This window comes from Bos javanicus, chromosome 11 (assembly GCF_032452875.1).
Source record: "Bos javanicus breed banteng chromosome 11, ARS-OSU_banteng_1.0, whole genome shotgun sequence".
In the NCBI taxonomy this organism is placed as follows: Eukaryota; Metazoa; Chordata; class Mammalia; order Artiodactyla; family Bovidae; genus Bos; species Bos javanicus.
The window spans coordinates 61,357,469-61,374,377 of record NC_083878.1 but is presented as its reverse complement, the minus strand read 5'-3'; the positions used below and the strand labels follow the sequence as shown (position 1 = coordinate 61,374,377).

Genomic DNA, 16,909 nt, shown 5'->3' with positions numbered 1-16,909 from the left:
ACCATATGACTCAGTAATTCCAATTCTAGGTACATAACCCCCCAAACTGAAGAGATTCAAAGAAATGATTTGAGACCATGTTCATCCTAGCCAGAGGGTGGAAACAACCCAAATGTCCGTCAATGGATGAATGAATATACAAAATATGGCATATATATACCATGGAATATTACTTAACCACAACAAGAACAGGGCTTCCCTGATAGCTCACTCGGTCAAGAATCGCCTGTAATGCAGGAGACCCCGGTTCGATTCCTGGGTCAGGAAGATCCGCTGGAGAAGGGATAGGCTACCCGCTCCAGTATTCTTGGGCTTCCCTTGTGCCTCAGCTGGTAAAGAACCTGCCTGCAATGTGGGAGACCTGGGTTTGATCCCTGGGTTGGGAAGATCCCCTGGAGAAGGGAAAGGCTACCCACTCCAGTATTCTGATCTGCGGAATTCCATGGACTGTATAGTCCAGGGGGTTGCAAAGAGTCGGACACGACTGAGTGACTTTCACTTTCACAACAAGATATAAAGTAGTGGTATATTACAATATAGTTGAACCTTGAAAATATCATAGTAACTGAAAGAAGTCAGACACAAAAGGATAACTATAGTTTGATTTCACTTATATGTGAAATATCTAGAATAAAACTAATTCAGAGAAACAGAAAGTAGATTAGTGAGTCCCAGGGGACTAAGAGGAGGAAGTGAGGAATTAATAAGCACAGTTTCTGTTTAGGGTGATGAAAAACTCTGGAAATAGTGGTGGTGATTGCACAACACTGTGAATGTACTAGATGCTACAGAACTGTACATTTTAAAGTAGTTAATTTTATATGTGAATTTTAAATCAATAAAATTAAAAAGTGTATATAGTCAGTATCCACAAGTATATAAAAACTGAAATAGCCAGTAAAGTATTTTTTTTTGCTATTAAAAAAAAGAGAGAGAAAGAGAACTCTCAAGAACTAGAAAACCTAAAAATGGGTTCAGGCCCTAACTCAGCCATTAGTAATTAAGCCATCTTATATGAGCCATTTCCCCTATCTGAGCCTCAGTTTTATCATGTAAAGTATATGATTACTATCTGCTCTGCTTAATTCTAAGGCTGAGATTCAGAAAGTAAATGAAGAATATGGATACTATCTGCTTTTAATTCTAAGGCTGAGATTCAGAAAGTAAATGAAAATTCTAACGTATCAGAGAAAGGTGCTAACTTCTATAATAAATGAAAAGTTGGAAGCACTGGAACCTCCAAAAGGAAAAGGATAAATATATGCTTTCCCTTTCTAATACCTTACCTTTTAATTCAGATGCTAACTAGGCTTTAGGCAAATCTTGGTGACCATTATTTGAGCTGGAGGAGGTTTGATACAATCCAGGAGAATTCTTGTAGCTTATCAAGCTGGGAAATCAAGTCTAGCAGATTCAGTCTAGACCAGATTCTGTCCTGTGTAGCATGGAATATAAAACCTTGAAGAGATTCTAGAAGTCAGTCTGTAGTCCATGACGTGTTTCAGATAATAAATGATTTATAGTTGGGACGAGGGCCACTACAAAGCTTCACTGGTAATATGTGGGATGGGAAGGAGAAAGTGAGTCTGTTCTGGTTAGAACCCTCAATAAATCAGGTTCCAAGCATGAAAGAAGGAAAGGAAACAGAGTTTCCAGTCTTTTCTCTTGTGACACAATGCTCTTTTATGAAAAAGCCCTAAAGTCTCCACAGAACACAGTTTGAAACCAATCCGGTCATACAAAACCAAAGGCCTTTTCATAGTCTAGTGTGTTCTGATTTCACTAATGTAGGCAATTTTCAAATGTCCCATATAAATGATTATTTCTGAAGGAGTTTATTAGTTGTAAATACATCTTTGGCAGATAGAGAAGAAATAGTTCAAGAAAGCTTTCCAATTCTAATCCACTAGTAATTTACTAATCTATTTAATATAAAATTAAAGCAATTAATTAGAGGAATAGATTTTCTACTTATATTTTGACATTTTTTAACTTAACATAGTTTACTTTTAATTTGGTATGAATGATTTCAATTTATTTCCCATTTTTACCCCTTTGTAGGAGCAGCATTTTAAAGAAACAAATGCATATGTATTTCTTAAAAATATACACACAGTACCCTCCCCACCCCACCCCAGTAGCTTACTGCATACTTAGATCTATTCAATCACCATTGGCGTTTCAGCATTAAATGCCAATCTATCCTCTGGTTAGGAGCTAACTTGCTGCTCTAAACCATTTTTACAAACCTTCCTATATACCTTAATCCTTTCAAATGCAACTGTGACACAAAGTATTACAGACTTTTAAAAAGCTGTTCTCTTGAAAAAAAATTGCGGAGCATCAGTAACCAGATAGTATTCTCAAATTTCAGTGATCTAGTCCATGGAGCCGTCCCCTATGCATAGTGCTCTGTTTCATGCAGTACATGGCTTTAGCTGGCCAAATCTTTTTTTTTCCCAATGAATCAGTAGAACAGTGAAGATCTTACTTTTTTTTTAAGCAGTGGCATATCAATGAGGCACAGATGTGTATTCCAACTCTGCATGGATGAGCACACTGTTCAATAGTGCTGGCTCACACGGTATCAGGGCGAGTTATCACTTCCCATGAAGGCACTCTTATCACCAGGGCCCAGAGAGGTGGCTGCAAATCGCAGCCTTTTTATTTTCAAGGCAGTTCTGCTGAACATTCAGGCTTCAAAGATTCACACTTCCAAAACTCTATAAGAGTTTGTGAACGCTCAATTTGCCAAAACTGTTTACAGTGTAATTGGGCACCGTACCTGTGTCCATGAGATAGCGAAGGCGCTTCTCCACCAGCGCGGCACGGGTGTCAATTTGCTTTTGCTCATTCTCTAGTGCTGCCAATTCTCCTACAACATACTGACTGGTGTCTTTGAACCCTTTCTGTTAAGGAGAACAAACAGGAAGGAAAAAAAAATCACTTGTAAGTTGCATTTTTTCCTTTCTACAAACACTTAGTAAAGCACTTACCTAGAGAACCAAATACGCCTTTAGTATCACCCTTAGTACCAAAAATCGACGCCCTGTGATTCAAAACATTTTCATATGTATTATATACAGCAAAACTTTTGTAAACAGAGAAAACCTCAACTGTTTAGTATTATAATTTAACACCCAGATTTAAAAAGTAAATACTGAGTAAGAAAAATTTCTCCTAGAGTTGAGTCAGTTATTAAGTGTGGACAAAGATAATTTTTCCCTTAGTGGCTGTCAAAACAAACAGTTATGACATCCTTAATTCAAAAGTATAATATACAAAAATGGAGTTTAGCTAAGGAATTGATTCTTAAAGAATTTATCTGGAAGAATATCAGATTTGTTCTTACAGAAATATAAAATTAAAAAGATACATTTCTTCTTTTCATAGTGACTATACTTTAAAAACTTTTTTTTAAATGATGAAAGAGAAGTTTCTAATATCTCCAGTTTCCCCTCCAGCTGGCTTCTGTACTTTAACATGTCATTGTGTTGATGTATTACTAATTATTGTAGCTGCGAATTTTAACTTGACAGGTGGTTTCAAACCTTGCTACACTGGATCTAATGCTACCAGTACACTGATTTGGTTAATCTTCCATGGAACCAAATTTGGATTTTAATCTGAAATTTCCCTTTTTATAACCATGCATGTTAAAAAAAACTTATCCTTAGAAGTTCTATTTTAAGTAGCAGTTCTATTATAAAGTACCAGTAAACCTTAATTTTTATTTTCATATTACAAATTTAAATCATTAGGGGCAGGGTTATTTGTGGTATAGTACCAAACTGATTCATTACAGCTCCCTTCGGAATGTGTATCTTGTGACATTTCTAGGGGTAAGTTTCCTAAGTAGTTGACAAACACTAAAGAACTGCGTAAGTGATTACTCTTACCACTGCCACTACTAAGAAATAAATGTGAGCAACCTTCCTCTGTCAAATCCCTTCCCTACCTAGGAGCATATTAATCTCTAAGAAGCCATGAGGAATTATCTTTCGCTACTCCTTAAATAAGAAACTAAATCAAGAATTATGTTATTATGAGGATATTTTGAAAGTCTCATAATCAACAAACCTGTCTAACCACATGAACAACTTATTTATCTTTGGAACTAGTAAATATGAACTCAATTTAAACCAGCTTATTGTTAGACTGATTATGGTAGTTGACAAACTGAAAACTGAAATATTTTTTAAAAATCATGAAACTGATAAATCATGTCTCAGGATAGACTGATCAAATAAGTCACTGTATTTTTTAAAGATTCATACAAAGTGAATATTCTCTCACCTCAATATGAAATAAAGCAAAAATTATAAGAACAGAATAAATGCTAATGGTAACTTTAAAATTCAGTGGCTCTATCTGCCAGAGACCAGAGCATTTTCAAAACGGACTTTTCTTTTCTCAATCCCATCCAGGGGGAAAAAACAAGCACAGTAAGAGTAATACAAATATAAGAAAACAGAAGTGATAAGTAATACATAAACTTCACTGCTTCTACTCACCAGTTCAGTTAAAAATACTCATTAAGTTTATAGCCAGATTTAAATAGTGGGAGTATACAGTATACTCAAATATTCTGTAACTTATAAATTATATTAAATATTTCATCAGGATATACGAGGTACCTCTTCTATGTATTAAGACATTCTTTTAGTGAAATAACTTTAGGATGAGAACCTAAAAATGAGAAGTTTCTAGAGCCTTAAAATATAGTTTGTAACTCTCAGTACATTTGCAAGGGTTTTAAAATTCAACAAAAACAATTTTAACAGTAAAAACAATGAAAATATTTACACAAACTGGAGATAATAATAATTTTAAAAAGTAGCACCATGAAAGAGAGCAATGCTTCCAGACAAAAATTCAAGTTAAAACTTGTTCTTCCTGCTTCTGTCCCGCAGCTGTCCATCAAAAGCAGCTTTCTCCCTGCGGTCTATCAAATATTTCCCTCACAAATCAATTTTACACATGATCAGCCCATACCCCTACTGAGCTGAACCTCCCCGTTAATTAAGTGAAGAAATTACCATATATATTATATTAATGCAAACATCATTCAGCTAGTAATTCACGGCTGATCTGGATAATGGAAAGGTTGAACACCCATTAACCCAAGCCAACAAAATGGGTTGGCTGAGAAATTCTAGCAGGTCTCATGTGACTCTTCCCTCTAACTGCAGCTCTGCGGTATCTGCTATTGTAATAATTAAAATCCTCCTGGTAGATCAATACTGGAATCTCTTTATGGGAAGTGCCCTGATGGAAATGTCTCAAGGAAGCTGGGGCTGTGGAACTCTGAAAAATTCATTTTTTTTTATCTGACAATTATCACCACACTGCAGACTAATTCAACAGTGCACCCCTCTCACTCTGCTTTGAATGCACTGGAGATTGACATCTTAAAAAACCTAACATCTCATTTTAACAAATAAAGGCACTATTTCCACATACAGTTTGGAATTATCAGCAATCATGAAACCACACAAAAAATTAATATACATTAAGCACTTCATCTTCTGATGGCTTCCTCTGAGTTTCAGTTATCGCTGCCTTCTCCTCATTTCCTTTCTTTGTATCTTCCTGTATTGATCTCTGCCTTTTCATCTCTTAAAAAAAAGGGAAAGACATGTAAAATTATTATAAAGCTTGATAGTTGTATATTAAAATGTGGATTTACATTATCAGCATATACACACACACACACACACAGCTAAATACTGTTAAACTGTAAGATGGGAAAACATCTAAAAAAGTGTTCTTACCTGGTCTGTTCTCAACATATTGACTGAAAGACTGAAGTTGAGTCTTTCTGACTGTAGCATCCTTGCTGAACACAACAGGATTTCTAAACCGTTCTGTTGCTTTTTGTAATCGCTCAGTCCTGAGATCCTCTGTGCCATTCTAAAAGTAAAACAAATGTGCTGAGAGTCTGATCTTATAAATGTGAGATTACACATTAATAAACAACTTTTACTGATTTAAGATAATGTCAATTTAGAAATATATTGAAAGGAAAAAGGATTGTAAAGAGTTCTAAACAGCTCAACTGCAAGTCTGTTGCCTGTAACCAAAACCTTTGGGAGACAGGGTTTAAACAGAGAATCACTCTTGATAACTTTGATTCGTTAGATACTGTAAACCTCCCTGTCTTCTCCTGATGATATGTATCATTTAGATGCCACATTACCTCTGTCTACCCGCACCCACCCCACAGCCTCACTATTCTGCCCCATTGGTTTGTACAGTCCCACAGACTTGTATGACAAGAAGAACTAGTTTCTAATTTTATGCCCATTGAGATAAACCACTAATGCTGGATGAAGGCTAAAAGGTAGGATTATAATACTACCCCACTGAACTGCATTTCATCAGCTATAACTTTCCAAAGCCAGATTTGTAAGTAAGCCCTTTACAGCTAAGGAAACTACAATTATCTTTTCCAGAGCTTCCTATGTTAATACTGGTAACAAATTCAAATGGTTCTATCAACAAGAAATATCCCAGAAGACTGAACCACTGCAGTGTGTGGAAGCTGCAGATACCGAGGTGCTGTGTACCAAACAAATATTTCATTTTATACCTAATCTTTTATTATTTTTATTAAGTGTTTTGAAAGTAAATAGGGAAAGGCTAAGATGCATGACTAATAGCTAAGCCTGCTGAATGCTGAAACTGGTTATCAAAAGCTACCAAGACTTTGCCCTTCCTCTGCATTGAGACAATCAGTAATGAGGGAGTCCTCCAATGGCCTATTCTCTAGCCTCAAGGAGGCCTGGGATACAGAATCCTCAAGGGAAGGTAACAGTTTATCCTTTTCCACAAACACAAAATGCCTCATTTATAAACGTGTAAACTGCATTTTATTAAAAAAAATAAAACCCCAAATCAATGCTGAAAGCTTCAAGGGAACAGATGGACTATATGTTCTTTATAAGCATCATTTTAAAAAATCTTAACTAAAAAGATCCATACAAAGACAAGCTGTTTAAAGCACACCTTTTGTTGGAATAAGTTTGAAAATAACTACATTGAAGGGCTTTTTGGAAAGCAAAATCATCTGCATCTATTTAGATAATTAAACCTTAAGAATGAAAATATCTATTTCATTTTTTTAAGTTATATATTTACATTAGTATCATGCTTATAATACGCTACCTATGTAGCTAGGATAGAAACAATTATGGCTTTTATTTGTGTAAGAAAAGTGTGTGTTCTACTGTTGCATCATAATAACTGCCCAATAGTGTAAAACTCAAGTCTTTACCAAAATAAACAAACACAGCTAAATTTTTTGAGGCCTGGCAACATGCTAAAATATCAGTGTGATTAGCTAGCAAATCCCATCTTAAGAAACCTTTTTATGACTAGGGACTTCTGCCACTTTACAAATGTATTCCTCTAAACCCACTAATTCAGTTAGCCTTTTCAATCCATTGTATTATTCTTAGGCCCGCTTCATTCTGCATTAAATCCAGTGCAGAAAGCTAAATTGAACGCAAAAAATCAGACCTGATCCAGGCTTCCTTTTGTTCAAAGATAGAGACCAAAAGTCCTCTGGTGCTGCCACACACTTTCATCACCAATTTATAGAAACCGACAGTATAAGGGAAAAGCAATGAAAGTCATTGTTTTGGGACTTCAAAGCATCTCTGTGTCAGGGAAAGGAAATCCTTTCAGTCAGCAGGGCAGTCCCCACTGTCCGCAGGTGGGTGAAAAGTTATACAAGACTAGAAGTGCCCTAAAGCTAGAGAAATATTAATGATACACTGCAAGGAAAAGGGGGGACAGCTTGAGAGGGGATAATATAAATACTACAAATCATCATCATTATCATCATCCTACAATGTGTCATTCTGGCTAAAATCTTACACAAGGTAAGATTTATACTGGCACAAAGCACATGCAAGTATCTTCAAAATTTATATTCAATCACATATCATCTTCAGATATTAATTCATCTTAACAGGTCAGAGGCTGCAGATGACAGAATATGCTAGAATTCTCTTAACAATATTCTCATTAGCAAAATACAGATGCATATAGAAGTCAAGAATAGCTTTTACTTTTACTTACATATCAACTTAAAGTAGTAGTTTCTCTGAAAAACAGTATATGCATACTGATTATCATACTGACATTCAATTTATCAGCTATTTCATAAAATTCTTATATCTTAATATGAAGAATTTGGTAAGAAACTGACTTTAGAATTATAAAGTACCAGTGGGAATTCGAATACACAGATACCAAGTCAAATATTTTAAGTAAGATTTACCTTAATGTCTTGCTCTGAACTTTCATTAACAGCTTTCTGAGCAGTGCTGGAAAGTGAATTTGCCACCTGTGGCTGAGTGTCCAGGAGTTTCTTCAGCTTCAAGTCTGCCAACTTAGTGTCTTGTTCTGTTAAATATGTAAATATTATGAATAACTGTGTGAACTACATTTAGATGTGTAGCTATCAATTTAACGGACATCATAAAAATATTACTATATTTTAAAAAACAGAAAGAAGGACATTAGAGTTGTGAAATAACATATAAGACCAAACATATGCAGACCTTTGCATCTATATATCTACTATAAACAATATTACATACTATGTAACTATAATTATTATACAGTAACTATAGTATAACTAAGTAGTCTTTAGGGATATTGACTATATCCCTTTTTCAAAAATTAATATATAACATTGTGTAAGTTTAAGGTGTACAATGTATTGATTTGATACATTCATATATTGCAATATGATTACCATCACAGCATTAGTCAACAATTCTATCATGTCTCAAAATTATCATTTTTTTTTTTGTGGTGGGAATAAATAAAATCTAGTCTCTTAGCATATATATGTGCTTTTCCCCAAAATCAGTCCCCATAAAGAATACAGTCAACATGCCTAAAGACCATTTAGTTATTCTATGGTTAATAGCAGCTATGCTTACCTTAAAACCTCAGGCCATATTTAATGCATATATTTATATTAGCAACTTTATAGGTTGTTTATAATAAAAGAAGGTATTACAAAGTGGGTATTTAAAAGAGGTAATGCATTTGATTCTAAATTATATTATTTTGTAATTTTAATTCTTCTAGTATATTAAATTTAGACATAAAATGCCATATTATGCTCTTAACATGATCTTAGACAGTCATGTATATACTGTTAGAATCCAATGTTTATGTGTGTACAGATATACCCAGCATTGAAATAGGGTATATGTTCACAAATAACTTCTAATTAGAGGGCAGAAATAAAGATTATTGTATTTTGCAATGTATAAAATATGGATAGAAATTTAAAATAAAAAATGGCTATAACTTTAAAAATAATTTCAAATTATTTTTAGCAAGTAAATTAGTCTTTAATAAAATAGTTCAGAAGCAAATGGAAACAATTCCATTTAAAAAATTCACTCAAAGCAACTCTTTAATAAAATGACTATAAAAGACATGCTGACCATTTGGTGAATGATATTTTTCATAAAGATTAATAAGTTTTCTAATTATAAGATTCTTAATAAATGCTATTATCATTACTTTCATGCAAATTGGTCAGTTTATATTGCCAGGCTTCTTTTTAAAACAATATCTGATGAACTATGGTCAAATCAAGATAAAGATTAAACAATTTATTATTAAAACATTATGACTTTTATATAGATATAAAAAAAGAATTTTGGGAAAAATAAAGCAAGGATAAAAATCATAATGTATGCTACGTGTTTTCAGATTCCAGTTTGCATTCCTATTTCTTTTTTTTCATTCCTATTTCTTATTGCCATGAAATAAACCATAGTCTGAATTGGAAATCTGTCCTATGTACATGCCAGCACTTGGCATGCTTGAGAACTGTAAACAATGTATTAGTTAACTCCAAAAACAGGAAGACTGAGATGTGTTTTCTTTTTTGGTATACAAAAAAGTAGGAAGAGTGTTTTTAAAAAGAAAAGAGTCAAGCCTGTTAAGCCTTAATATTAGTCAGCCTTTAAATACATTAAAATATCTCACAAAGTTGCTATAACTAAAGCTAAAAAATTCTCCTTACCTTATCCAAAAAAGGGTTAATTTCTCCTGTCTTCATAATCTACTATTAAATCAGGAAATATGTACCACTGATTGTCACTGATTTTATACTTCCATGAATCGAATGTTAAGGCTTTAATTCTGAACTTATGGGTGCCCTCAGTGGTAAAGACATGATACCAATTTCTGAAAGACTTTGACAGTGGCTGTGGTGAGAGGGTGAGTAGGTATTTTAAATTGAAAGAAGTAAAAGGCAGTCCTAATTTTGGGTTAAAATTTTTAAAAATTTCCTTAAATATCAGCATTCTTCTGGACTTGAATAATTATAAATATATTGCCCTGTATCTAGTAAAGTATTATTTAATACTAAGCCATGAAGGAACTACTGACAAGAGACACAGATTTTTTGGGCGGGGAGCTGCTGTCCATAGTTAGGAAGACTCTGGTTGACTGTTTTTTTGCAGAAATAACAGCATGATTTCAAACAGGGAAGAAACAAAGCAGGTTAGCATTGTAGGGACATGCCATGGCTGGGAAGAAGAGAGTGTCTCCCTCCCTGTAGCTTTTCACAGAAAAAGATAAACATTAGGGATTTCACTTTCTTACCTGTAATTGCCAAAGACATTTTACTGCTATAAGAATTCAATTTAATAAGCATTTATGGAACCCCTTATGTTTACAAAGCTACCTGCTGCTAACTTACAAAGGTAATGCATATGGAACACTCATCTATTAAACCACAAGCAATTATCTTTATATTTTATACAACAACTCAGAAGTTTAACTGCAAATGTGATTACTGGTATGATATCTCTTTATATTTTATACAAGAACTCAGTTCAATCGCAAATGTGATTACTGGTATGATATCTATTGATACACAATAAGAGATTAATTTAATTGTAATCTATATAAGCAGTTTTCAAAGAGTTTTACTGTAATCATTAAGCACACATAAAATAATTTATTAGTAGTAATATTTAAATACTTAAAGTAAGCACAAAATTTATAAAATAATATTCCTACTAAGACTACCAATTTCAAACCAAATCAGGAAATCTGATCCATGGTTTAGATTACTATTTGAAGCATTCCAATGCTTCATCTATATCTTAGAACATCACAACAAAATATTTAGGCTGAGAAGGGAACCAATCACAGAATGTCTACAAATTGTCCCATAAAATACCAAAGTGAATCTTAGTAATAAGAGAAAAACAAACATTTGCCATTTCAATATTATTGCTAATTTTAACATTAAGCCTAAAACAAAATAAATAAAATTGATGGAAGATGGAGTTAGCTAAATGATTTGTGAGGGCATAAGATGTAATAAAACTACGAAAAGAATTTACTATCATTATTGGTGAGATAATAATAAAAATGTAACAGAAGAGTTTGCCATGCAGCAGGACACAAAGTATTTATAATTTGAAATTACCGGGAATATCAAGGTCACTTTCTAAGTTAGTAAGTTCATCTCCACCTCCTACAACAAAGCCTTCAGGAATCTCCTCGTTAGTATTTATCTCAACATTATCATTTTCATCTGTAGGAACATGTAGCAATAATGTTAGTAGATTATTAGTATATTATTTCTATTTTATATAGGAAAGAAAAAACAGTATTTTAATGACAGTTCAAATTCAGGTCTGACACAGACAAGCAAGTTAAGAAATCAGTTTTAAGTCAACTTTTCATTATTGGATTAACATTTATATTTACATTTCCATGTCAAAGATGAATTGTCACATCAAAGCAGATGCAAAGATTTTGACAATTTGCCACATGCTGTCTCTGAATTATTGAGCTCACTGAATCCCTATATTTTAAAATGTAATCTCCTGCTAATTTCTAATGACAGTAAATAAAAATAAAGTTGGTTCGATAAAAAAGTCATCAAATAAAAAAGTCACCAAATAATATTTCTAAATTTCACATTTTATCATTTACTAGAAATATATAAAGAAACAAATCATTCTTTATAAACTTGTAGCTATTTTTAAATTATCTGCATGAAGACTTAAATGCTTTTGTACTATTGATGAAATATGAGCGAAAGCATTATAGACAAATTAAGAACAAACATTGAGATGAGAATAGACAGTACCTTTATGCAAAAGAAAGTTCAGAAACAATTAAGACAGTATATCGTGGAAGACATAAAGCTGGGAAAACACTGTTATTATTCAAAATTAAGTACATGGGAATGAGGTAGATTATACTATTTTTTTATACATTTAGCAAAATGTATTATAAGTCATAATTAATTATATTACATATTTTTCCTTTTTAAATCCTAATCATAAGTTGGTTAAGTAATTTTCAATATTATCTATTTAAAAAGGCATAGCAGTAGATCTGTATATTAGAAGCTAAGCTTTAAATTCTGCTACTGATAGGCAATGCACCTTTTGGAGAAATATCTGTCTAGCCCTGGGAGTTGAAGAATATCCCTACTATTCTACAGTTTATTTTTCATAGGGCAACTTTTATTAATAATGAGATATTCCAAAGGTTATTGCAATTGAGAAATTCTAAATTCTATAACTTTGGCTTAAACCTTCAATATTTGTCCTTTTCCCTGTACAGTGTGTGTTTGATTTTGGGCTTCCCAAGTAAATATTTACTGTGAGCATTAATATTAATAATAATAGTTTACATTTATTGAAGACTTCCTAATGGAAGCCATTTAGAAGAATATAACAGAGAGAAAAAGAATGAGAAATGCCCCCAAGGGAAAATATTGCTAAATGCTTTCAAATCATTAAGGTATTATACTTGGCTATATTATTTAAGTACAATTAGTTGAGAGAGCTTTTCTAATTGACTGTGCTTAGTACAACTATTTGACTAATTTCATAAAAGTCAGCACCATCATCTTCATTGTTCTCAAAAATTCTTCTCTAAATAATTCTGTAGTAAAGGGAAATGAATGAACAAATATTTCCTGAGTACCAAGAAAGTGTTCAGAACACTTCCTCCTGTCAGAGAGTTTACTATCAATAGATTTTAAAGTATGGTATTTTGTTCCTGCAACCAGCCTCTATTGATTTCTACTGTCCATAATTAATCTAGAGTGAAAGCACAAAATTCAACACTCATTCATTTACTTATTCAAGAAACTTCTATTGTATACTGAAACTGCAATTTACAAAACACTGCTAGATGTTGAAGAGATATCAAGTTTTATAAGATATCAAGTTTTAAGACATTTATTCCACCTTAAAGTTATATATAAGTGAAGGTCACTCAGTCATGTCCAACTCTTTGCGACCCCATGGATCGTAGCCTGCCAGGCTCCTCTGTCCTTGGAATTATCCAGGCAAGAATACTGGACTAGGTAGCCATTCCCTTCTCCAGGGGATCTTCCCAACCGAGGGACTGAACACAGGTCTCCCGTATTGTGGGCAGATTCTTTACCATCTGAGCCACCAGAGAAGCCCAAGAATACTGGAGTGGGTAGTCTATCCCTTCTCCAGGGGATCTTCCCAACCCAGGGACCAAAAGTTATACATACAAATGACTGTAATACCATGTAGGACAGTTAAGTGTTATGAAGTAAAAATAAGATACAGAGCAAATTCAAAAGATTATTCTTTTGAAGAATAGAATAGAAAAGAAAAGATTATTCTTTTGCCAGTAGCACAAGGAACTATTTTTTGGAAGCCCTAACCTTTAAATTGAGTCTTCAGAAATGTACAGAATTTCAAAAAGTACAATTGAGGGAAGAGGTTTAGTGGCATGAGAGCAGGAAAGTGTAGATTATGTTCAAAAAATGGTGTAAAGTCCTATCTGGCTCAAGCATACTTAAAGTGAAATAATGGGAAGTAAGACTTAAAAGGTAAAAAGATTTTACTTGGTAGGAATAGAGGGACACTGGTTTGCTGGTCAAACATGATGGGCAATGTGTTGTTTAAGTTGAGAACAGTCTATATAAGCAGTTTTCTACCACAGTGTTTTATGGTAATCAGTTGTGAAATATGTATAATTACTACAGAAGCACTGAAGCTTATGTTTTTATGAATTAAAGTATCTCCAATATTATTCCTAAAATATTACTCTTGCTTACATTCTGATATACCTTCATATATGAAAGAAAAAGTGGTTCAGGGATTGCACACAGGAATATATTAGCCATGTGACATCACCCTTCGTTTGAGATCGCTGAGTAAGACGATGGACTCTAGAACAGAAAGGGTGGAGGCAGGAAATCCATGTTGGAGACTGTTATAACCTTCAGGCAAGTAGTATGGAGAGCTTAATATATCATAAAATAATTGGGAGTGGGTATGACTTGAAAACCAACTGGTACTGGGTAGTTGGGAGGGATACTGATGAGAGGAAGAGTGAGACAGATGTCAACACTGACTCCCCAGACAGAGTGACTAGAACGATGGCATTGTTATAAAGAGAAGCTAAGTCTGGAACAGTGGTTGGATATGGGTACTTCAGGTCCTGGGGTTATGCAGTGGGATAGTCTTTACTCCTTTATACAGTGCCAGGATAATGTGTGATGTTAAACAGGTGCCATTCATTTTATTTCCTGGCTAAATGAAATCTCTACCCATATTACCCCTCACCAGTAATGCTGAATAGGCTAACTTAAAAGTTTATAAATGTATTGTTAACCTTAGATAAAAGGATTACTATTTGGGAAGGGGAAGAGTAAAACTTGATCTCCTCTAATGATCAGGTTTTCTTAAGAATAGATTTCCACTTTCTTTCCATTCACTGACTTCAGTTTTACAATGAACACTTGAATTTTTTTCAACAGTTATTGTTACACGTTTCTTAATACCTATCGAAATACTCTATATGAATTTTAGCAGAACTAAAGTACATGTGTGTCTGTGTGTGTGCTTAAATTATTACATATTAAATATATGATATATATAAGATTATATATATCTTTAAGGCTACCCATTTAAAACCCACTAGGTAAGCGTGGCCGGAGAAGGCAGTGGCAACCCACTCTAGTACTCTTGCCTGGAAAATCCCATGGACAGAGGAGCCTGGTAGGCTGCAATCCGGGGTCGCTAAGAGTCAGACACGACTGAGCGACTTCACTTTCACTTTTCACTTTCCTGCACTGGAGAAGGAAATGGCAACCCACTCCAGTATTCTTGCCTGGAGAATCCCAGGGATGGGGGAGCCTGGTGGGCTGCCGTCTATGGGGTCGCACAGAGTCGGACATGACCGAAGCGACTTAGCAGGAGCAGCAGCAGCAGCAGCAGCAGCAGCAGGTAAGCGTGGCATAAAGTAAACTAGAGATACAATACACAACAGAAGGTGGTTTGCAAGTATGGCCTGTATGTGGGAAAAAGTAGAAAGAGATTGTACATACACTGGAATGAGACAATGCATTCCAACTGACACTGTATAGCACTATAAGCAAAATGGGGATCCCAATGGTATGATTAATAGCACAGAAATAAGGCCAGTCTTATAAGACTTATCATTTATAAATAAATTGAATGAAAAGTCTGAACATAAGGCAACAGTAAAAAAAAAAAAAAAAAAAGAATATCTGTACTTAAAAAACAAAAGAAGTTGAAGCTACTGTTAAAAACATATTTACACAAAATGGTAGTTTAGAGAACACCTACATTTACATGAAACTATTTCTTTGAAGAAAAAAAAATTTTCAGAATAAGATATCTTATTTGCATCATGATTTAAAAATTCTCACTGAAGGCCCCCTGTAAAATTTATAACTTGTAAAGTTATCCTATAAAAATCAAACAAATGATAGAAAACAATACAAATATATTATTAATGAAAGCTGAAAATAAAAATTACTGAAGGCCTGTAAGATTTTATTTTGGTTGAACAAATTTAGACAAATCTATTTACCATAACTGAAATAAGGATAATGCAGGCACACAGTCTCATAGATAAATTTTTTTAATTTTCATTTATCCATTTGAAATCCAAAAACAAAGTATACTATTCCATCTAAATCAAAGAGGGGCAAAGATGTCTGCTTAATAGTTAAATGATCCCTTAAAAAAAAAAGTTAAATGATTCTGCTGCTGCTGCTGCTAAGTCGCTTCAGTCGTGTCCAACTCTGTGCGACCCCATAGACTGCAGCCCACCGGACTTCCCCGTCCCTGGGATTCTCCAGGCAAGAATACTGGAGTGGGTTGCCATTTCCTTCTCCAATGCATGAAAGTGAAAAGTGGAAGTGAAGTCACTCAGTTGTGTCCGACTCTAGCGACCCCATGGACTGCAGCCTACCAGGCTCCTCCGTCCGTGGGATTTTCCAGGCAAAAGTACTGGAGTGGGGTGCCATTGCCTTCTCCATAAATGATTCTAACCTAATTCAAATCAAACCAATAAACTACAGAATAAAAATAAATAGATATGACATAAAATATCATATATATGATATGATAGGTATCATAGATATGACACAAAATATACACAGATTTAAGTATACATAAATATATAAAATCTATATAATATATACCATGCAATTATAGATATAATATCATCTTCAAACTGGACAAACACCTTCCTTGCAAGTGCCCATGGACCACTAATAAAAATGCAACATTTGTTTAGGCAAAATAAAAACTTTTTAATTCTCAAAGCAGAAATTCAGGCCATATTCTCTGACCACAATACCACATAACTGAAAATGAAAATATCACACTTTGGCCCCAAACAACTGTACTTTGCCAAGTAAGATCAATATAATAAATGAACTCATAAGTTTGTTACCTAAAATGAGGAGTTTAAAAGGCTGTTATAGGTCTACAACTAAAAAATGAAGCAAAAATTGAAAAAACACATGTAGAATACCACAATATCACCTGACTCTCTTCTAAGCCTTCAAATTATTTCAAGAGGCGAAAAAGTAAAAGCT

At 33.9% G+C, this 16,909-nt stretch overlaps 1 protein-coding gene across 9 annotated transcripts in view; it reads right to left on the bottom strand.

Moving 5' to 3' along the window:
* The window catches only part of EHBP1 (EH domain binding protein 1), a 386,656-nt gene that overhangs the window by 39,971 nt on the left and 329,776 nt on the right, over window positions 1-16,909 (bottom strand). For 5 of the 9 annotated variants that reach the window (XM_061432759.1, XM_061432760.1, XM_061432757.1 and 2 more), the window contains 5 exons: window positions 11,480-11,587; window positions 8,288-8,412; window positions 5,775-5,913; window positions 5,512-5,618; window positions 2,786-2,909 (listed from right to left, as the gene is read on the bottom strand). In XM_061432759.1, coding sequence (XP_061288743.1) covers window positions 2,786-2,909; window positions 5,512-5,618; window positions 5,775-5,913; window positions 8,288-8,412; window positions 11,480-11,587 — 603 coding nt within the window. The remainder of the gene's footprint in view (window positions 1-2,785; window positions 2,910-5,511; window positions 5,619-5,774; window positions 5,914-8,287; window positions 8,413-11,479; window positions 11,588-16,909) is intronic. The other 4 variants (XM_061432765.1, XM_061432763.1, XM_061432764.1 and 1 more) reach the window with 1 other exon arrangement.